We start from the raw sequence: 23,618 nt of genomic DNA, 5'->3' as shown, positions 1-23,618 counted from the left end.
CAGCCAACATCATACTCAATGGGCAAAAACTGAAAGCCATCCCTCTGAGAACAGGAACAAGACAAGGGTGCCCACTCTCACCACTCGTATTCAACATAGTACTGGAAGTTTTGGCCAGAGCAATTCGGCAGGAAAAAGAAATAAAAGGAATCCAAATAGGCAATGAAGAAGTGAAACTCTCGCTGTTTGCAGACGACGTGGTCTTATATATAGAAAACCCCAAAGAATCCATAGGAAAACTATTAGAAATAATCAACAGCTACAGCAAAGTTGCAGGGTATAAAATCAACATACATAAATCAGTAGCATTTTATACTCTAACAATGAACTAACAGAAAAAGAACTCAAGAACTCAATCCCATTCACAATCGCAACAAAAAGAATAAAATACCTTGGGGTAAATTTAACCAAGGAAGTGAAAGACCTATACAACGAAAACTACAAGACTTTCCTGAAAGAAATTGATGACATAAAGAGATGGAAAGACATTCCACGTACATGGATTGGAAGAATAAACATAGTTAAAATGTCCATACTACCTAAAGCAATCTACAGATTCAATGCTATCCCAATCAGAATCCCAATGACATTCTTTACAGAAATTGAACAAAGAATCCTAAAATTCATATGGGGCAACAAAAGACCCCGAATTGCTAAAGCAATCCTGAGAAAGAAGAACAAAGCTGGAGGTATCACAATCCCTGACTTCAAAACATACTACAAAGCTACAGTCATCAAAACAGCATGGTACTGGTACAAAAACAGGTGCACAGATCAATGGAACAGAGTTGAAAGCCCAGAAATAAAACCACACATCTATGGACAACTAATCTTCGGCAAAGGAGCTGAGGGCATACAATGGAAAAAAGAAAGTGTCTTCAACAAATTGTGCTGGGAAAACTGGAAAGTCACATGTAAAAGAATGAAAATTGACCGTTCTTTTTCACCATTCACAAAAATGAACTCAAGATGGATTAAAGACTTAAAAGATTAGACCTGAAACAATAAGTCTTCTAGAAGAGAATATAGGCAGTACACTCTCTGACATCAGTATCAAAAGGATCTTTTTGGACACCATAACTCCTCAGACGAGGGAAACAACAGAAAGAATAAACAAATGGGACTTTATCAGACTAAAGAGCTTCTTCAAGGCAAGGGAAAACAGGATTGAAACAAAAAAACAACCCACTAGTTAGGAAAAAATATTTACAAGTTATTTATCTGACAAAGGGTTAATCTCCATAATATATAAAGAACACACACAGCTCAACAACAAAAAATCAAACAACCAGATCAAAAAATGGGCAGGGGACATGAACAGACATTTCTCCAAAGAAGATATACGGATGGCCAACAGACACATGAAAAGATGCTCATCATCGCTAATCATCAGGGAAATGCAAATCAAAACTACACTAAGATATCACCTTACCCCTGTTAGAATGGCAAGAATATCCAAAACAAAAAGTGACAAATGTTGGAGAGGTTGTGGAGAAAAAGGAACCCTCATACAGTGCTGGTGAGAATGCAAACTGGTGCAGCCACTATGGAAAACAGTATGGAGATTTCTCAAAAAATCAAAAATAGAAATACCTTATGACCCAGCCATCCCACTACTGGGAATCTATCCAAAGAACTTGAAATCAGCAACTCCAAAAGTCCCATGCACCCCTATGTTCATCGCAGCATTATTTACAATAGCCAAGATGTGGAAGCAACCTAAGTGCCCATCAACTGATGACTGGGTAAAGAAGATATGGTGTATATATACAATGGAATACTTCTCAGTCATAAAAAAGGATAAAATCGTCCCATTCACAACAACATGGATGGACCTTGAGGGTATTATGTTAAGTGAAATAAGCCAGATAGAGAAAGACAAACTCTGTACGACTCCACTCATATGAGGAATTTAAACATGTGGACAGAGAACTGATTGATGGTTACCAGGGGAAAGTGTGGGCAGGGGGACGGCACAAAGGGTGAAGCGGTGCACCTACAACGTGACTGACAATAATGTACAACTGAAATTTCACAAGGTTGTAAACTATCATAATCTCAATAAAAAGTTTAAAAAAAAGTGGGAAAGATAAATAAAATGATAGAAAGTTGATGGTTATTGAAACTGGATGACGGATAGAAGAAGTTCTAAGTTTGTGTGTGCTATAAGATTTCCAGAAAAACATTTAAAAAAGGGGGGGAAAAAGAATAAGCATATTAGCAGATGCTAAAGGACACCATGCAAACTCAGTTTACTTTTCATTGTTTCTAAAGCAGATGGACATTACTCTTATCATACCAGCTGCTGGAATGTCAAATAAGACCAATTTAGTAAGGTGATAAATGATTTGACGACTCCTCTAATGCCCAGAGTTAACGGCTGAACTAGAGCGCTGAGTGAAGTTCCAACGAAAGCAGTCACAGGTCACGAGCCGCTGGTGATCCACATTCTTGATTAGGGAGACACGTGATACACACAGTAATTGACACCAATGTTCTTATTCATAGCCGCTCAAGCTCACAGGTTTGAAGTGTATCACCTGAGGTGGTTTCAATGTTATATGAAGTAAATACAGGTTCAGGGTTCAAGCTTCCTCCTTTTTTCTTCAAATTAAAAAAGAAGTCTTTTAAAAAAGAAGTCTCACATGTTCACTGTGTTGACTCCGAAGGAGAACCACCTTCTTCATTGCCCCTTTTCCACACTGACATGTCCTCCTCCAACTGAGGCTTACAACCCACTCTCCTCCTTTTTTCAGTCTAAAATATAGAGCTAGAAAGGGCTCTGGTTCCTCCTTATTATACACTTTTCCCCCAAAACATTATCTGTTCTTTGGAGTTCATTTCCTTGAGTGTAGTCTTCTACGAAAATAAACTCTACAACAGAACTGTAAGGTACATGTTTATGTACCTTACAGTACCGTAACAGTATACAGTATACAACACACAGTACAACCCAGGAGTCTGCTTTGAACATAAAATACACCTACTCTGGACTTATTCTCATCTGATCCTCCAGCTGACCGTGCTCCCCTCGTGCACGAGCTGTGGGTTGTGAGCCGTGGAACTACTGCTTCGAGAAGTCACGGTGCAGCTGCACACCCCTCTCAGGGTGGAAGCTCCGAGACCCTCCGGGGCTGGGAAGAGCGACGCCAGGCAGAGAACGCGCAGCAGGAGCAGGACTGAAACACCTGTGTGACGGATGCACCTAAAGAACTTCTAGGATGAAGAGTATGGCGGCCTCGCTTTAGGTGAAGACAGAGGAACTGCTGAATTAGAGGGCAGAGTTCAAAAGACAGAGCTATTACCACTCACTGCGCTTGTGATTTCTCTCCTGGATGTTAGCTTTGTATTTTTTTTTTAATGCTGCAAACAGATAACTAGCTTGTTTTACTGAAGACTTAGAAAGGGACAGAAGGAAGAAAGCAGAAGGCAATATTCAGTATTAAAAAGGTTCAGCTTCTTTATGAGGAAGCCATATGATGACTCAGGGTTAGTTCCGTGCTAACTTAAATCAGATTTTGACACTGAAGTGGCTGCAGCAGCGGACTGGAGGTGATCACAGCTGACATGTGAGGCTTCCCACACGGCAGTTACACAGGTGTTCTTAGTAACCACCAATCTGCCCACTGTATAGACACTGCTGTGAGAGAGAGAATAGCATGCTGAAATTTATCTAAGATGCCATAAAACTTACCACTTACTTTTACACTGCATCCAGTTTCTGGTTTCTACTTTAGCTTCCACTTCTATCCAGGATATGCCCTTGTAGAGTTTTTCCCGAACAATTGACTGGCAGCTTTCAGGATTTTCTTGGAGTCTAGAATCCACCTCTTTTAACTCCCGGGGAGACATCTTCTTTAGAATCACTTCTTCAACAGCCTTGATGAGTTTCTGGGTTTCCGTCTTACTCCAAGCACCACGATTTCTTTCTACAGACACAAAAGCGTCTTATAGATGCTAATCTATTTGCTTTCAAACACAAGGTTAAAAAAGAAATGATAATGATGGAGACAGGTCATTACACATTTGTCCAAACCCACAGAAGGTACAACACCAAGAGTGAACCCTAACGTAACCTGTGGACTCTGGGGCATCAGAACAGGTCAATGGAGGTTCGCGGATTGTTAACAAATGTATGTCCCACTCTGGTGGGGGATGTTGATACTGGGGGAGGCTCTGCATGTACGTGGGCAGGGGATATATGGGAAATCTCTGTACCTTCCTCTCAATTTCACTGTAAACCCAAAACTGCTCTAAAAAAATCAAGTCCTAACAAAACAATAAATCGGGCACTTTTTAGAAGACAATGGGCATCTCAATTACACAAACATAAAACTATCAAACAGTTACATGCAAATTAAAATGAAACTACTAAAGTGGCCATAGATTCTTTATTTTTTTGAGGAAGATTAGCCCTGAGCTAACATCTGCTGCCAATCCTCCTCTTTTTGCTGAGGAAGACTGGCCCTGAGCTAATGTCTGTGCCCATCTTCCTCTACTTTATATGTGGGATGCCTACCACAGCATGGCTTGCTGAACGGTGCCATGTCCGCACCTGGGATCTGAACCTGCGAACCCTAGGCCGCTGAAGCAGAACAGGCGAACTTAACCACTGTGCCACTGGGCTGGTCCCCATAGATTCTTTTTACAAACCAATGCCAGAAAACCCCTTTCTTAAAGCAATGTATGTTTTTTAACTTCAAAAAAGCTGTTCTTCCTGTTTCTGAGAGTAATGTCTCCTGCATGAAACTATGAGATTCCCAAACATTTAATGGGAAACAATCAAACGCCTTCTTTGTGACGTACACAACCCTCCCCGAGAGTTCCCAGTGTGAAATGAACAGCTGCACCTGAGACTCGCTGAAGCCAGTCATTGAGGAAGGTGTCAGAAGCATCTACGGTTCACCCCTCCTTGTCTGGACATTCACAGGCAGGCTGAGGAAAAGGCGTCAAACTGGCAGCCTACACATGTCTTTGTTTTGGCCCAGAGTGTTGTTACTTTTCCCCAGTGACAAATTGGATGAATATTTAAAAATCAAGAGAGTTTCAAGAAAAAGAAAGATATCTAGATTTCTCACACATACACACAAATCCAGATTTTTGCATTACTTTTTGGAAAGTGGAAGAAATGGCCACATCAGGGCTTCATACAACACCTGTGGCTGGAGTTGATGGCCCAAAAGGCACGGTCTCCAACTCACCCCAGGGCCTGCCATGCACCGGCCATGCAGACGCCCGGCTGCCCAGCCTGCTGCATTGCTCTGCCCACGCATCTGGAGCATGTGAGCCCCCAGGCCAACAGTAACACCAACTAAGGACTATCTTAAAGCAACTGGGGATTTTTTAATGCAAAGAATATAACCAAGGAAACTTTTTATGAAAAAGGAGAAAAAGAGACAGGAGATCACCAGCTCTGGTTCTGGGAAAAGTTCCTATCTAACAGGGAACTGAACGGCATCCATCCCTCCCATGGTCTCTCTAGCCACCTTGGGGAAGGGCCCCCCTCTGCCCAGGCTCTCCTACCCACCAGCTTCCTTGGGTATCAGTCTACTTGGCAGCTACAGGCGTGCTGAAAGCTACCGAGCTGAGGTGTGGTAGGAATCAGTCTTGGGAATCAAGGTTGTACAACTTCATAAATACACATGAAGAAATGAAATGAAATGAAATACTGATTCATGGCTTGAATGGCTTGAGAAACGTTGGCCGTCACAGAAGACAGGCCTGCAAAGATGCCTGGGCACGGGGTGGTCGCAGGCTGGCGCAGGCCTGTCGGGCTTCTCCATTCGCCCAGGCGGGCGCAGGAGACAGCTTACCGCTGCTGATCTGGGAGAACTTGAGCGCAACGGAGAGGCTGCTCCGAGCCACCATCTCACCGATCTTTTTCCAATCGTTCCCGTGGAGGGAATGGTATATCTTTAGTTTCTCGGCATCTCCTTTGCTATACCTAAGAGAAAGGGAAAACGTGTTACAATTCTGAATTAACTACAAGATTAAAAGCTGTATTCTCATTGCCATCTACTGGAGTCCTGGGAAAAGCTGATCGGGCTGGGCCCTCAGGAAACCCAGTTCAGCTCCAGTCCTACTGATGACCTCAGCTCCTGTCACTTTGTCTCGGCGCCTCAACTGTGGTCATCCTACAGATCAATCACCACAGTCCCCGCCAGAGGCCTGACTCAGTCACACAGAGGCCAGGGCAAATGATCAGATCACATTATTTCCCATCCAAGCCCTTAGAGGCTTTGCTTTTCACGCACAACAAAATACAACCTTCCTAAAGTGGCTGCAAAGCCCGGTGCCCTGTGCGGTTCAGCCCACCAGCCTTCTGTGAGGCCTTTTTGCCTGCGGAGCCTCTGTACCTGTGATGGAAACGGCCTTCCTCCACCCCGCCCAGACAGCTCCTGCCCTCTTCAGATGTGGCTGACCGGCCCGTCTTCACTGAGGGCTTCCCCGCCTAGCTAACCCACTGTGGCTCTCTCCTGGGGACACTCCGCCTCTCTCACTGCACTTGTTACGAGTTACAAGTACACATTCAGGGGTTCCTTGTTTATCTGTCTCCTCCTCTAGGCCAGCGCTGTCCAACAGAAAGATAATATGAGCCACTGATGTCATTTAAAACCTTCCAGTGGTCACATGAAAATGAATTTCATTGAGTTTTAATGAATTAATAATGTATTTTATTTAACCTAATATTTTAAAATGCAATCATTTCAACATGTAATCAGTATCTAAAAGTATTAATGAGATATTTCACATTTCCTTCATGCCAGGCCCTCTAAATCCAGTGTGTATTGGTACACCACAGCTCGCTTTGGACGAACTACATTTCAAGTGCTCAGCAGCCACATGAGGCTGGTGGTCATGGCAATGGACAGCACAGGCCTGGAGGGACAGTTGGTTTGCTACACTATGGTATCCATAATGCTTGACAGACAACAGACATTCAATCAAAAGTGACAAATAGCCTAACACAAACGTAACTATTTAAGGAATTTTGGGGCATTAATCCCATATAAAAGCAAACGTATTCAAGAAGAGAACTGAAAAAGCACTATAATATAAGTGGATTTTGAGATTAAACACCTTACGTGTTTAAGTGAAGACAAAGCAATCTTCACAACATCCTACAGTTCCTACACGTGCGGAGTGGCGTTTATGTTATTACTAACGTGACACAGAAGCAGCCCTAGTCAAATACTAACCATTTCTGAAGGCAATCCAGAACTACCTCAGATGACACGATCCCCACAGTCTCAGAAATTCTCTATAGATGCAGACTATGGTGAATAGAGACTGGGAATCCCTCACTAGTAAGGATAAAGCTTTCTAGTAGTTTCCTTCTCAAGGCAATCAGAGTCTTTCTGAGATTAAAAAAACCTAAAGGCACCCTCGAAGCAACAGAAAAGAGGACATCAGAGAGAAACAGCGTACAAAGCAGGGAAACAGGTGTACTGCCCTTTCAAGCCTTGAAATTCCTTGATTTTTGACTTTCCATGGTTTTTTTCAGTTAAGAATTCCTTAAACTGGACAAATATTCTCAGGGTGAATGGTCACAACACAAATAATATGGTACAAAATAATGAACTTCATTAGAACGACAGACTTTTAGTAGTACTCTAAAACCTTCATTCCCACATTTATATCACAGGTAGAAAAACACATTACCTCAGCTGCCACCATTAATTTACCAAAAGAATTCTGCTAAGTCCCATTTAAAATGTCACCCTCAGTGAATTTCCTTAAAGGTTCTGTCCACACTTGTCCACCGTTGGGGCTTGGGAAAGAGGGCGGGGCAGGTTTCAGTCTGCCTGGGGGACCTTGCCTCAACCTAAGGTTTATTCACATCAGTAAAAACTACAAAACAAAACAAAACAGAACACCAAGGTCCTATCAACGCCTGAAGCTCAGATGACGTGTCTGTCCTGGTTTAGAACCTGTAGCTCAGTAGAACTCAAACGGCTCTGCTCGATTCACGGTCTGCTGCCCAGAACGAGGCCAAGTGGCTGGGCCACTGGAGGCTGCGTGGGCCTCAGAGGCAGGAGCTGACGCTTCCTTGCTTATCCGTTTGTCCTTGAGCAGAGCGCTCACCCACAGCCAACACCTACATTTCACCTACGTTTGTTTTATTCAGAATGTTGGAAACCAACTATAATTGGGTATTTTATTAGGAAAAAAGGGAGAAGAGAATGCCCATCTCCACATGAAACACTCTGCACTGACACCACCGAATCACACTTAAATGACCTCATGCTAGTGAGTACCTCCCTCTTCAAAAATGTACTGAAAACCCAAAGAACGGGGCAAGTGCTAAAGGGAACACCACATTGAGAAGGAACGTCTGGGTTCACCAGGAGCTTACAAGTCAGCAGACAGCAGAGAAAACTTCACAAGCAACGTAGAGAAGCGGAGCATGCTGAGCGCGAAAATGAAAGCATAAAGAAAAAGCTGAGGACCCCGAATGGCGAAGATCTCAAAAGGCTTACAAAAGAGGCGGAAATTGAAATGGGCCCTGAAGACACACACTTGACAGCAAATACACACTCTGGTTGCACACACAAAAATCTTCATGACATTTTCAGTTTTAATCTGTTCTTGTCGACATTTGGATCCATAGCATCAGTAAAGACAAGAGAAATGTTCTGTCTCAAGGTGCTAAGACTTTTTTCTTACCTGCCTTTGTGTTTTTTTAAATTTTTATTTTTTTGCTGAGGAAGATTCGTCCTCAGCTAACATCTGTTGCCAGTCTTCCTCTTTTTTTTGCTTGAGGAAGATTAGCTCTGAGCTAACATCTGCGCCAATCTTCCTCTATTTTGTTTGTGGGTCATTGCCACAGCATGGCTGATGAGTGGTGTAGGTCCATGCCCAGGATCCAAACCCACAAACCCAGGCTGCCGAAGTGGAGCATGTGAACTTAATCACTACACCATGGGGCCAGCCCCTCTTACCTGCCTTTGTAATTATTGACATCGAACATCTTCTTTGCTCGATAGTATACGAGTTTCCAGGGCCGGGCAATGCCCTTACCTGAAGTCAGAAGAAAGGCAGTCAGAGGGCCATGCAGAGCATGGCATGAAATGCAGTCACAACCATAACAGGACCCAGAGCAGCCCCTTTAACAACACTAACTACCCCAGACCCTGTGTAAAGGCTGGGATTTCAGAAGTCCTGCAGAAAGCTGTCTTGAGGTGCAGATGTACAAAATCACCAGTTTCCTTGGAGGTCTCTGAAAACTACATGCTCAGTATGTAGAGGCTCCAGCTTCTAGCCTACTGAATTCGTGGAAAAGACTCTTATAAGGCAAAGTAATTTCAACATAATTTGATTTAAGAGGAAGGGATGCTAAGGCGGGGGACACATGCCAACAGTTTTCCATAAGATAATCAAAAAAACTTTCCAAACAAATAAGCTTTTCTAGCTTTCCCCCTCTAAAGATAAAACAATCCCTCAACAGGGCTCACAATTCTGTTTTCCTTTGTGCATTCCAGAGAACGCCTAAGAAATTATCCTCTTTAAGTTTAAAAGAGATTTTTTTTCCCCTTCCAATCCTATATTGTTTCATGACCTTCCAACTTTCCAAGCGTCACCTCCAGGAGGAGGGTGCCAGCCACGAAGCACATAACGGCTACTCTTAACTCAGGAGAGCCTGGTGCATAGAAGCATGTGCTTTATGCAATATATGCAAAACCTATGTAACAAAGAACAGGAAGAGAAACCAAAACTGCAATTATCACCAAGTAGGAAAGCTAGAAGTTGATTATTTAATTTTTTATAAAATCTGTAAAAGCACTATACTTAGGAGACATGAACACATTCCAAACCCCCAAAGGTACAGGCTGGCAACAAAATACTGTTAACCATAGCAGCAGTTACCATGCATCGCACGCACGGAATGGGCCAGGCGCTCTGCTGAATTCTTACCATGGCTCATCCGTTTAAGGTTGGAAGGCTGTGGAGGATCAAAGAGTGAACAGTTGCAAACTTACCAATGTGCAATCTAAATGAGTATTTTCTTTTTAAATCGGTGATCATGGATTTCTCCTCTGGGTATCTGTCTGTGTACAGAAGCTTGTCTGCATTCTCAATTCCTGTCAGGGATAGAAACTCTTGCACGTTTTTCTCTAACTGCTTATTTTCCTTTACAGAAAACTTGCCAAATTTAATAGCGACACCTAGGATTTGGGTGGGGAGAAAAAGTACGTACTGTCAATAATGAAGAAAAGCAGACTTAGCCCATGGGCGTCAGCAATTACAGTACAGCGGCCTGGCGGCTCCTCCCTGCGGGGAGCGGCCCTGGCCCGTGCAGCCGGCACTCGCTCTCCCAGTCCCCACCGTGGAACTCGGCTTTCCTTCAGAGGTCAGCTCAGGCCACGCTCTTCTCCCCAGGTCTTCCCTCGTCATCCCACTGCAAACTGACTTTTCCTGATTCATCAATCTCTTTTTAAAATAGTTATTTTTTATATTAAAAAGTAATATATATTCATTAAAAATTCAAACAGTATTGAAATAAAAGTTTAAAAGACGTCTCCCTTTTACTCTCCTCTACTCCCTCTAAGGCAGTCTGTGAATTGGTGGGCATGAATGCGAATACTTATGTATATTCTCTATGCAGATATATTAGGGAGAGGAGTGACAATCTCATTGCTCTTTACACTCTATTTGTCTTCGTAACTCAAAGCACTCAAGTTTCATTATTGAAATGCAGTAGTGATTGCATTTTACAGTATATTTTTCTATCCTTAGGTTTATTTTAAAAATATCTCATAAAATACATACTCATGAAAATTTCAACATAGAATACACAAATAAAATGGGATCATTCTACAGATATGGCTCTATAAATTGTGTTTTTCTCACTTAATTTGTCTATTTTTAAAAACTACTCTCTTCAACATGATGAATTCCATATGGCTAAGGCCCCTCTTTGTACTTTTTTCAATGACTGCTGGTACTGGGCCTCACACAGCAGACACTTGATAAACATTGCTCATTTGCAGTATACAGCTTTAGATCTATAGTTCATTCTTAAACCCAATAAGCTTTCTGGGAGGTTCTTGTAACACAGTGAAATGAAGGAGGAGACCAAGTTGTGTCTTGCAGGAAACCATGCCCACTACAACCAGCATGCCCTCAAATTAACATCTTGGGGAAAGACATTACACCTCATCGAAGTTGATGATGTTAATATGAGCATTTTAATTTTATTTTACTTCTGTATCCTTCCTAGTGTCGCAGCCAATTAACCTCCTCTTTGTCTTCTCCAGGAGTGGTCTGCTAGTCTGTGGATTATCCGGGTCTTTCAGCCCCATTCTTCCTCGTCTCCTCCCAGAAGCTGGGCAAAGAGGAGGAAAACCAGTGCCTTTCATTTTGCTAATTTTACAGCTCAGACAACAATTCTAGAAGGAGATAAAGCTGAAAGAATTCTTCTTGTGAACCTATAAATCCGAATGTTTCACAAAAGAAACTCAGGGCTTAGTTATAAGCATAAAAAAGTCCAACAAATATTGAAGTTCCGCAAACTTACCCTGTGCTTTAAATTCTTTAAACCGTCCCAAGTCATCCCGATACAGGCGCTTGATTGTGGTGGCCGCCCGCTCCCTGATGTCAGGAATGAACTCTTGGAGCTGCTTCACGGCAGAATCCAAATCCACATCAGAATCAACAGAATCTCTCGAATCTTCAGATAAATACTTTGTCTCAGAATCTTTAGCCGATTCCAAATTGCTTTCTTGTTCACTTGTAGGTTCTAACCTAAGGGGGAAAACTGGACTGTTAACGTTAATATATCGCCTGCCCTGATGGCTTTTAAATTCTTTTCTTAAAATGACTGTCACTTAGGCTACGACAGCATTAAAGCTAGAAGAGATCTTGGAGTTGATCCAGTCTGTGAAATCTGAACTCTTTCATGTAACTTCGCTAATTTGCACATCCCCCAGAGGCTGCCGAGAAGGTAAACGCACCACCCTAAGCCCTCTGTCCACCACGTATTACTTCTCATATTACCATGTCTCAATGTTTTTGCTTTAGACATTGACTTCCTAATAAGCTAAGCCTTCTTTTACCTGCAGTGACACTCAAGACACCACTCCCTGACCCTTCCAATGAGTTAAGTTTACAATGATGATTGCTAATTAGTTAAATCAATTCAGGGTTTACATGGTTACAGTTGCTTTGCTGCTGTTAATAATGGCCACATTTTTTCCCTTGGCTTAGTTTTCCATGTATCGACTGCTAATTCACGCCCAAACTCTCTGCCAGATGTCCAAATCTCCTCTTAGTACGTTCAATTGTATCAGCTACCCACTCGGACAGGAAACTGAAAACAAAATTGTGTGCATTTGTTTAAGCAAAGGGTCAACAGCTTTCAGAGGGCCCATCTAATACAAATTAAGAACCACAGTCCCAGAACATTCTTGCCTCACTTTCAGTGTTCTGAAAATGTCCTTGATACGATGGCCCAGCGATGACATGAGTGGGCCCACAACCATTATCAATTCCGCCTCAAGCGGGGCCCACTCCCACTTAACATCACGTGAAACTATTTAAAGCCAGGACATCTTAACAAATGTGAGAAAGTCACTGAGCGAAAATGGGGAGAAAATCTGTCCCAAGTCCCAGGAACTGAGATAAAGTGGTTAAAAAAAATTCTTGCATTTATTCACCAGACAGTATATTTAAATGATAATTATATAAATAATGATATCTACATTTCTTTTATTAGTGAGAACCCTAATAAAAGTTTTTTTCCTGCTCTGTAACATTCTAAGTTATCTAATCCCTTCTTCTGTCTATATGCATAGAGACAAACAAAAGTAACTGGGGGGGTCTTAAAATGCCTTCTAAACTTATTCACAGGATTTCAGAGCTGGAAGAATTCTTAGTGAAAATCTAATCTAACCGCCTATTTCATACACGAAGAAAGGAAGCTACCTGCCAAGTTCACTCGGTTGAATGTGTACACTGATCTGTACATTTGATGGTCTCTTTATGATTTCTGCCATTTACCGTGTTCGTGCTGAATAAAGAGGTCACGGGCAGAATTCCTATAAAAGACGCCCACCCTGTGAAGGCACAGCATTCCCACGTTACCTGTGCACCTCTCCGGAACAGGCCTCTGTTTTCTCCTCTTGTGGCCTGGGGCTCGCACTTTCTTCCATCAAGGTACCATTACCTTCCGGTAAATCAAAGGGTGTGTCCTCAAAGCCCGCAGTGAGCACGGAAAGATCACCACCAGATGCGACGGCACTGTCAACAGACGACCTTCGCTTCCTCTTCTTGGACTTTTTCTTCACCTTGTGGGCCTTCTCCCTGCCTTCTGCAGTCTCAACCTCACCGACCAGCGGCAATGCCTCAGAGCACGTGTTCTCAGGACTCTCGGGCACAGCCAATACCTCAAATTCCTGGTCATCTGAAATTTTTCTCTTTTTTTTCTTAGACTTCTTTTTACCAGCAGATGCTGGTAGTTGTGTGATTTCACCTTCTAGGTCTGCAGAAGGCAGGGATTCCTGCTCGTGTGATTCCGATTGGGGTGGGGCGATGCTCGCACATAAGCTTTCCTCTAGGGCGTCACAAGATTCAACTTTCCTCCGACGTTTTTTGTTCTTTTTTTCCCTAACTTCATTGTGCAGTTCTTCTGACTCATTTTTACGTGACTTAGTAACTGAAAGCGGTTCATCTGCTTCAGGCTCTTTGCTAGACTTTTGTTTCTCGCTCACATCAACGTAGATGACATCGACATCTCTTCTAAAGTTTTCTGGCGTGCTCTTGATTTTTTTTTTATCCACTAGGACACACACAACATCTTTTTCTTCACCTATCCCTAAAGCATGATCTCTTCTCTTTTTTTTCTTCTTGGGTATAGAAGTAGCCTTTTCAGTCTCATCACAGATTTCCGATTTTTCCAAAGAAGAAACGAGATGCCAGGAATCCTTTCTCCTTTTTTCACTCTTAGGTACGTGAGGCTGTTCATTCGCCAGCGGGGAGTCTCTGAAACTTTCATGGGAACGCCTCCGATGTCTTTCCTTATATACAGAATACTTTTTCTTTTTCTTATCAAAAACTGGACTGTGGATTTCCAATCCGCTTGATTCTCCTTCCATTTTATTCCTATAGGGAAACTTGACAACAATGACTTATTTTTGCAAAGCATTTTAAACATTAGCCTCAGGAGAAAAAAATCACAGAAAAATGAAATTGTATGACAAATGACAAGCCTGGAGTCACGATTATAAATTTTATATTATTCTAAATGCACAGGCGGCTCACACCAACTCACTCTGTCTGGTCCCACTGCCTTTATGATGTACAAAAAATAATTAACAGAGAACAGCAGTGCCTGTACGAGCAAGCCCTTGTTCCCCTCACTGCTTCATCTTTTACCTCTCCTTCCCAACTCTGTGCTCCACCCACACAGGCCTTGTTTTTGGTGCCCCAAACATGCCACAAACCTTCCCTTGGCTCAAGGTCTTACAGTATATGATTCCCTCTCTCCGGAATGCTCTCTAATGCCTCCCCCCATCCCTGCCTCCTTTCATCATTCAGAGCTTGGCTTGGATGTCACTTCTTCAAGAAGGCTTTCCCTAGTTAAAAGGATATACACATCATGATACCATGTATATTAATTTTAAAACACACAAAATAACTTCATGTATCTTTTCTGAATGGATACATACGTAGTAAAACTATGAATGCAGGCATGGGGATTATAATTGGCAAATTCAGAGATTAGGGACAAGTATAGATTATATCTGTAATCTTTTATTTTTTCAATAAATAAAATCAATACAAGAGTGCTTGTTATATTTTTATCCATACTTACTTGAATGCCCGAAATAGTTCACTTAAAAAGCAAGGAGCAGAACAAGGGTATAGATTGCTTTCCTTTGTGTTTAAAAACGAGCAACCAAAGGATATAAATGAATAAGTATTTATTAAAAAAAAAAAAAGAGAGAAAGCAAGCAAGCAAGCTTTCCCTGATTCCTTGGGTTTGGCCCATCCCCCAAATGACATACTTTCATAGCAAATTGTACTTCTCTTTTGTGGCATTTAGCCCAACTGTAGTTTTAAAAACAATTATTTAATTAGTCATTAAAAGCTGTCTCCCCTACTAAAAATGTGAATTCCAAGAAGAAAGGAGGTTTATCTGTCTTGTTCCCCTCTGCACTTCCACCATGGAGAAGCCCTGTCCCAGAACTCCATCCCAGAGCAAGCCCCAGCGTCTTCACCAGGGGGGCACCAAGTGTCCACTGCCCTCCAACCAGATCACCTTTTGAGAAAGAGGCTGAACGGGCCTTTTACTGTCCAAAAAGCAGTCAAAATTCTGCAACAAGTTGGAACAAAGTTTAATAAGGCTCCAACATCAACACACATCAGAACATATGCATTTTGGAGTTTAAATACAGTCACATAGATATACTTTATGATAGAGATGGTTAAAAATATAATTTTACAAACACATCTTATAACTTTTCTTGCTCTATACTGCTTCTGGGTTCCAATTTCTTAGCTTTTATTTCTCTTTGACTAGGTAATACATTCACATGGTTCAAAAATCAAAATAATCTTTTCTTACTTCCCGTCCTTCCTTACACAGAAGGTAGCATCCATATAGTCTGATCTGCATTTTGCTATTTTCACTTAACAACAGATCCTGGACATCTCTCTCTATCAGTGGTTTTTCAAGTCTGAAGGCCAAGCACATCTTCTACAGAAGGCACCTAATTTATCCTAGGCAGTAAAGGGCAGCTATAAGAATTGTGCGGCTGGAGGGAAGTGCAATATGAAAGAAAATGTGGACTTACACCTCTAAGCCAAGCCCCCGGCCCCAGGATCTCATCTTCAGTGGAGGCATCCAAAGCTTCCATCCAGGCCTTCCTCCTGAAGTCACTGTGAGATGCATGGAAACCTAGCTACGACTTCTTTGAGCTCTCAGCTCTAAGCAGAGTGAGTGCTTCAAGCTGACTCCCAGTTCAGAGAGGCTCCAGCCGACTTTGTCCGTCTTATATACTACTGCAGCTCCAGCATCGAGCTGGAATTATAATAGCTTTTTTGGAATGAATTAATGCCTTCTCTTTGGCTGCCTTCAAACTGTTAAGAATGGCTGGAGAAAAAACTCACAACTGGGCAGACGTGCACCACTCTAAACACATGGTTGCTCACTACAGCTGGGACCTGAACACTGCTCAGCGGTCAGTGTCCCTCTAGATCTGCGCTGTCCAATACAGCAGCCACTAGCAACACGAGGCTGCTAAGCACCTGAAATGCGGCCAGGCCAAACTGTGCTCTAAGTGTAAAAGAGACATTGGATTTCAAAGACTTTGCGCACGGATGGTAAAATAGCTCACTCATAATTTTTGTATGTTGCTTTCGTGTTGAAATAATAGTTTGGATATTGTTAAGTAAAATACATTCCTAATTCCAACTTCCTTTTTGTTTCTTAACGTGGCTACTAGCAAATTTTAAATTCCCTATGTCGCTTGCATTCTATTTTTCTGGACGGCAATGCTCCAGACAGCTCATTCGTCCGCTCTTCTTACAACAATTATCTCAAATCTCCTTAACTCTCAACGAACTTCTAAATTCCATTCTTCCCCTCAATTGCAGCAGACTAACTTGCCCATGACTTCATACTCTCACACATTAGACAAGAAATATGTCACCCTCCAAATTTAACCCGGCTGCCTGCACCTGCCCTGTCCTCCTTCCCTCTTGCTGCAATAAAGCAAGTGTCCCTTCTCCTGCCAAAGGCCATTTCCTCCATGTGTGCTGGACCTCAAGCTCCTCTTGCACTCTCAGAGAGCCTGAGCCATCAGATGCCCCATCTCTCTCCTGCATTTTTAGCCTCTCCCTCTGCACTGGCTCCCTTCTAGCAACACTCTAACAATTTTTAGTTCTATCTTAAAAAACACAAAAAGAACAACAACAAAATGCAACCATCTTCTGACCCTAAAGTCCCATCTACCTATTCTCGTCCTCCCCTTCACAGCAAAATTTCTTTTTTTTTTTAAAGATTTTATTTTTCCTTTTTCTCCCCAAAGCCCCCTGGTACATAGTTGTATATTTTTAGTCGTGGGTCCTTCTGGCTTCGAACCGGTGAAACCCTGGGCCACAGAAGTGGAGCCCGCAAACTTAACCACTTGGCCACAGGGCCGGCCCACACAGCAAAGTTTCTTAAGACACTGTTCTCTCCATTTCCTCACCCTTGGTCCACTTCTTAACCCACATCTTTGGAGCTTTCACCTCCACTACTCCCATGGTGAGACTACTCCAGTAAGAGTGCCTATGACCTTCAAGCCACTATATTCAAGAAACACTTTCCAGGCCCGTCTTTCAGGACCTCTTAATAACAATGAACAGAGCAGATGATTCCTTTAAATATTCTTTCACCTTACAACAGTTTCTTTCTTTTTTGTAAACACCTCTTAAACTTCTGGTCACCAGAACTCAGCACAACATTTTAAATATGTAGTCACCTCTTGCTAAAAACTTTTTATGGTTTCCCGGTTATTCTTAAGATAAAGTCCAAAATCCTAACAGGTCTACCACGCTTCATGACCTAGTCTGGTCCACGTCTCATTTCTCTCTGGGTTTCAGACTCCCTGCCTTTTTTCAGTTCCTAGAATACACGTTTCCTTTCAGGGAACTTTGCAAAAGCAGTTCCTCCTAGCAGTACCGCTGTTCCTCGGCATTACCTCTGCCCTTTAACTGATCTAAGTTTGAAAGTCACTTCCTCAAGAAGCCCTCTCTAATCGCTTAACTGGGTCGGGTCTCCCTGTTACGCGGTGCTTCTCAACAAGCCAGCTGCTTCCCTGCTGCGCTGAGCGAAGCTGTGACATGATCGGCCTCCTAAGGGTTATGTTCTTGTCCGTCTTGCTCCCACACGGTTCCCAGTGCTCGGTACATATGGAACACTGAATGGATATGCATTTATCCCCACTTACTCGGAACACACCTCTTCCCGCCCTGCAGGCTACCTGCCCAAGCCTGCTCCTGGATTCTCTCACCGCCCTTCGGGCGTGACAGAGACCCTACTGTGCTCTGCTTTGCTCTGGGATGGGCGTTCCGGGGCCGAGAGGGGAGGAACTACCCAGATGTCCGGCTGTCGAGCCTCTGTTGCCCAAAGACCGCAGCCTCGGTTCCCGTGTGGAAGGGCCTGGCGCGGCCGCGGAGAAAACAGGCGCCAGTCGCATCCCTGGAGACCTCAGGCCAAGGGCGGGTCTCCCAGGAGATGAAGACACCACCCACCGCTCGATCTCTATACCGTATACGCATTTAAAAAACAGGAACAACGAAAACGCGCTTTCCACCTACCGTTCCAAGGCCTCTCCACCTTCCTCCCAGTCCGGAAGTGCTGCTGTTGCGGAAGCGGAAGTAGTCGCGCGTCGCTTCCGGCCCGGCCTCCGGCGTCTCGCTTCCATGGCAACACGCCAGTCGCCCCGACTGTGACACATGCGTAGTTGACAGCCCGTTTTGTTCCTGAGAGAGTGGCTGGGGTAGTGGGTAAACCCGAAAACTAAGAAAATAGGGCAGAATTCTTCGATTGACCTACTCATTCATTCAGGCATTCCACTTATTTAACAAGTTTTTGCGGAGCTCCATCTGTAGTCCAGGACTGAACCAGATGGTGAGGTCTCTAGGTCCCTAACCTGAGGAAGACAGATAGCAAGCGAATCAACCAAAATAATTTCAGATTGTCCTATAAGGCAAATGAAACAGGGTAATGTGATGGAGAGTGACTGGGGACAGTGAGTGCTACTTTCGGTGGAAGGGAAGGCTCTTTGTGGAGTGACCTTTGAACTGAGTTCTTAATGAAAAGGGCAAGCAAAGACTTAGGAAGAGTGTTCCAGGCTGGAACAAATACAAAGGCCCTGAACTTGGTTGCTGGAGAAACCGAAAGAAGGCCAGGGCAGCTGGAGCACAGTGAATGAAGGGGAGAGTGGTAGGAGATGACGTCAGAGGTCGGCAGGGCTGCCCGGTGCAGAGTCTGATGCACACAAAGCTTCGATGAAGGTTAGAGCTGCAAGGAGCCTTGGAGATCTGTTCCAATCCTCCCCTTTCAACTGACTCCTGAATAAACTTGGCTTATGATTAAAAGTAAAGCTCTTACCTGGCCATCAAGTTGAGGCCAGTATATATACCACTCAAACTTTCAGCTTTATTGCACAGTGAACATAACCATATTGGCAACTACTTGTCTCATTTAATCCTATAACAACCCTCCGTTGTAGGTATCTCTACTAGGTATTATCAGCTTCATCTTATGGATGAGAAAACTAGGGGTTAACGAAACTTGTCCAAAGGGACTTACGTGGCCCAGCTAGGATTCAAACATGTGCTCTTTCCACTACTCCACTATTCCGCTCCTCACCGCACCACCTGACTTCCTCCGTGTGAGCTACCAAGCAGCTTTGATTGAAAAGTGCACAATCTGTATTTCTGTGAAAGTCTGCAAGTGAAGCAGGCTGGAGAAACCATAAGCACGCATCATACACACACACACCCCCCACCACCCAAGGTCTGCTCCAGGCCTTGGACGAGCAGTTGGAAGTCTATGTGCTCTGCTCCATAAATGTGGTGTTGGTGTTGTCCACAGTTGGTATGTAATGCCTTGAAGTTCTGGCCTCTTGTCCATGCAGCTTGCTCAGTGGTGAACCCACTTACCCAGAGCCTTGTAGCTATTTGCACACATAATGAAAATGATGGATGAATGAACCCACAAAAAACTGGAACTAGAAGGCAGACTAGAGATCATCCTCCAGGTTAGTGGTTTCAAAAGCACTACACCAGTCACCTGGGAAGCTTTTAGAGAGTGTAGAGTCTCGACTTTATGTGGACTGCATGTTAGGCACTATTCTTGTATCACGTTAAAATCCACGGACATGAGAATGACATTGTAGCTATGCCCGAGAATATCCTGTTCCTTGGCAGACACATGCTGCAGTGTTTCGGGTCAAATATGATACTGTCTGCAGATATTTTCAAAATGATTCAGCAGTGAGAGTGTGTGCCTGCTCACACTCACACACATACACACACACACACACACACAGAAAATGAGGCAAATGCCAAGGACTGGTGAATCTCGGCGAGGTCTATACAGGTTTGTATAGTATTCTTCTTTAATTTTTTTGTAGCTTTGAACTTTTTTCAAAATAAAAAATCCAAAGGAGAGGGAAGAAATTTTTAAAATGCAAATTCCAGGATCCCGTTTCCAGATATTCTGATTCGGGGAATCTGTATTTTCCAACTTCCCTCCGTTCTGTTGCACGAAGTTAGATATCAGCTCATTTAACTCTAGACTTTCCTCGCTACCCATTTCACGGAAGGAAAAAACTGCGGATCCAAGAGGATGACTAATTTGACATCACCCAGTGGATTAGCAGTAACATCGGGCCTGGAATGCGGATCTTTATTTCATCATGAAACTTTGAGCGCTCCATCTCGGGTGTGTGCGTGGGGTGCGGGAGGAGAAATGGGAAGGGGCGGCGAGTGGAGAGGAGGTGGTTGGAGAGAGGGTATTTTGACTCGGAAATCACGTGTAAATGACCCGTCAGACCCCGTCGCTTTTTAACACAACAAATGGTGATTTGGAGGGTTTTGTCACGTCTATTTAAGAAAACTCAAATAGGTGCTCTTTGGCGGCCAACAGTTTCCTGAAAGAAAACTGATCCTCGCAGCCCCGCACCATTGGCGTCCCGTCGCCATGGAGACGGACCGTCTCATGCTTCCTCAAGGGGTGGTCTTGATTTTCTCTCCATTCCCAATCCTCAGCGCGGCACCCAGAAGACGCTCCAAGGAACCAGAGGGCCTTGTGCAGGACTTTGGAGCTCCTCGCAACGAGGTGGCCGTGCGAAGTGGGCGCGTCCCTCTCTGGAGGGGGCCCACCCTTCTGTGCCGCCCCCCAGGGTCTGGGTGGTACGGCCCGGGACGCGCCGCAGACCCCTCGGAGGACCGCGCCAGCCCCAACCTGGGAAGCGCCTGTGATTCCCCCCGCTGGCCGACTCCCCGCGACCCCCAGGATGACAGAGACCAACAGCTCCTTCCAGGACCTCACGCGATCTAAGAAGAAGAAGCAGCCGGTGCGCCGCACGGTCAGCCAGATATGCCCGCCCCCGCGGCGTCCCCTGACCGTGGCCGACATCCGGCCGGGCATGGAGAACGAGAGGCTGGGTGTCGTGCGAGATTCCATGTTTCAGAACCCGCTCATCGTCAAGGTGAGCCGCCTACACGCCCACCACCCTTTCGCGCTCGCCCCCTCACTGGGCACCCACGCGGCCGGAGGTTTCCACCCACCCCGTCCGAGCGCGGCTTTGGGAGCTCCAGCTCGGGTCCACACAGACCTGGATCCCCCTGTGGTCACGAGCAGGTCTCATCGCCACTCTGAGCCTCAGTTTCCTCATCCTCAAAGTGGGGTGATAATGGCGTTCATTAAAAGGAGTGAAAGGTAAGATTGAATAGGGTAATACCTGCGGGACCCCTGGCCCAGCGTCTCACACGCGGTAAGCTCACAATGTTGGCTGCTGCTATTTACCCATGAGCCTGCTGGTGAACCCACAGGGTGACAGGTCGCACTCACCCAGACTATGTCCTGACTCACCACTTGCCAGCTCTCTCAGGGTGCAGACCGCCCCTTCCCTTTCATCTGCGCGCCTGGGCTGCTACTATGCAGCAGGGGTTCTGCATCTCTCCTGAAAGCATCTGTTCACTCGTTAATTTCCGCCCGCTCAAACTCTGATCCAGAATTACAACCCTAAGAGAAAAAAACCCGCGAATTGCTGTCCTAGGAGGCCCGGCAGGCACGAGTGAGGGATCCGCGGTTTCTAACCAGATGCCCTTTTTATTGCGCGCTCGCTCACTTTAGCCTAGTTCCGGACTGGTGATCCCCGGACCCTGGACGGGCCCTGTAAAGTCAAGTTGAAGTTTGGCGCTTAGGGCGGTGGTCATGAAGCAAATTTATCTTGCGCCACTGGAGGGCAGTGTGCTTTTAAAAATGCGCGCAGTTTCCAGATGCCGGAGGCGGAAGGCGCCAGTGGTAACCGTGGATTCAGCAACAATCGTTGAACTGAACGCCACGCGCTGGTTGGAGCCCAGAGGTTTTTGTTGTTGGTTTTTGTTTTCGGGTACAGGGAAGCTGGGCTTTCTTCACATTGTGCTAGAATTAGCTGAGTTAATTGGTTCCTATGAAAACATTGCCTCTCTCTTCTTGCCTTCCCCAAACTATGCTCCTGGGCCAGCACCTGGGGCAAGCTGGCTTATCACACGGACACCCTTCCATTTAATATGCCCTCTTTCTTAGCACGCCCGCCGCCCGCCTTCTCCCCACCAGCCCCAGTGGAACAAGGTCCTTTACTTATTTCTAGGTGAGAAGGCCATTCTAAACGGCCAGATGGGGTTCATGTTTCTGGGATCAGGGGAAGAAACAAGTCTCCTACTTCTGATCAGCTGCTCTCCTGTCAGGTCATTGCTTTCACTCAGGCAGTTACTAGTGGGCCAGCTCCTTCCTACTTAAATAAAAAATGAACGGCATTATGGAGTTATTATTCTCCATGGTGAATTAGTAGTGTGTGATGCCCACCCCCAGCTATATAGAAGCATATACGTAAGTATATACATACATACATATAGCCATATGTGTTGACAGACACGCATTTGACGTGCATGTGTATATGTATACTATACATTTATGTATAATATATAGTATAGAGTATAAGTAAAAATACATACATGTAGTATAAGTAAAAATTTCCCTCCCTTTTTCCTTTTGCTCATCCTGAATATCAAAAAGGACAATCTTTGGCCTCTGGATGGCACTAGCTGAACAGCTTTCAGAATGAACTCAATCCCTGATTTCTGAGCCTGAACTTGGGGCTGGAGAGTGTGCAGGAGATGACTGACCCACGACTGGGGCTTCTGTCTCAAGGGCGGCAGATGTAGAGCAGCTCTTCCCTGGCGGGCAGTGATGGAGCCCCAGCAGCAGGGGCTGCGTCCAGGCGCTCTCTGAGGTTTGTGCCCGGCTCTTCTCCTGTTGGGGCAGGCAGTGGGCAGACGGCCTTTTCTTCTTACTTTCCACCTTCAGGTTCTTGATGAGTCGTAAGGTACTTTCCGTAGTAGTCAAGATTATGTGCACATTTCAACATTTACCACCCCTACAAGATTTTCTACCAAAACCTGACCTAAGTAAGAGCTGTGAAGACATTGACGGGTAGAAGGGAGCTTGACTGGTACCTTTTCTGGAATCCTCTTTCCAAATGGGTACATTGAGGCAGCTGTGCTGGGCTCTTTGCAAAAGGCAGAGCCTGGGTTAGAAGCTACATTCCCTGACTCTCAGCCCAGAATTATTTTTAGCATACCGAACAGCTTCCTATATTTCAAAGAAAATTTAAAATATGAAAAAACTTTGGGGTTTTTGGCTTTAAAGAAAAGAAGATTAAAAGTATTCAAGACTGTGGATCCTTTAAAAAATATTTTTTTAATGTGTTGCTGAAATTTCTGTTGAGGCTTGGCTTGTGGATTTCTCCATTGTGGCATGTCAGTTGCACAAGCCCAGGTTTTCCGACCCCTGTGTTGGTGTGCGCCTTCTCATTGTGTGCAGCCGAGGTGGGAGTGCCCTCGGCCGCAGGTGTCTT

The 23,618-nt window shown here is 44.5% G+C and overlaps 2 protein-coding genes across 8 annotated transcripts in view; one reads left to right on the top strand and one right to left on the bottom strand.

The window, feature by feature from the left end:
- Positions 1 to 18,419, bottom strand: part of TTF1 (transcription termination factor 1) — a 33,578-nt gene extending 15,159 nt beyond the window's left edge. For 2 of the 7 annotated variants that reach the window (XR_011506188.1, XR_011506189.1), the window contains exons 1-7: positions 18,304 to 18,419; positions 13,084 to 14,111; positions 11,519 to 11,745; positions 9,981 to 10,166; positions 8,943 to 9,021; positions 5,814 to 5,944; positions 3,702 to 3,929 (exon numbers count right to left, since the gene is read on the bottom strand). Coding sequence is in view for 4 of the 7 variants with exons in the window: in XM_014863405.3 (XP_014718891.2) it covers positions 3,695 to 3,929; positions 5,814 to 5,944; positions 8,943 to 9,021; positions 9,981 to 10,166; positions 11,519 to 11,745; positions 13,084 to 14,093 (1,868 nt within the window). In the remaining 3 variants the exon portion in view is untranslated. Of the gene's footprint in view, positions 1 to 3,694; positions 3,930 to 5,813; positions 5,945 to 8,942; positions 9,022 to 9,980; positions 10,167 to 11,518; positions 11,746 to 13,083; positions 14,112 to 18,303 lie in introns of all 7 variants that reach the window. The other 5 variants (XM_014863405.3, XM_070518462.1, XM_014863406.3 and 2 more) reach the window with 3 other exon arrangements.
- A 2,330-nt stretch (positions 18,420 to 20,749) lies between these two features.
- CFAP77 (cilia and flagella associated protein 77) overlaps positions 20,750 to 23,618 on the top strand; it is a 124,613-nt gene continuing 121,744 nt past the window's right edge. The window contains exon 1 of the mRNA XM_014863404.3: positions 20,750 to 21,206. Coding sequence (XP_014718890.2) covers positions 21,012 to 21,206 — 195 coding nt within the window. The 5' untranslated portion in view covers positions 20,750 to 21,011. The remainder of the gene's footprint in view (positions 21,207 to 23,618) is intronic.

The sequence above is a fragment of the Equus asinus genome, chromosome 10 (assembly GCF_041296235.1).
Source record: "Equus asinus isolate D_3611 breed Donkey chromosome 10, EquAss-T2T_v2, whole genome shotgun sequence".
Classification (NCBI taxonomy): domain Eukaryota; kingdom Metazoa; phylum Chordata; class Mammalia; order Perissodactyla; family Equidae; genus Equus; species Equus asinus.
The sequence above is the reverse complement of the archived record's forward strand: the minus strand, read 5'-3'. Positions and strand labels throughout refer to the sequence as shown.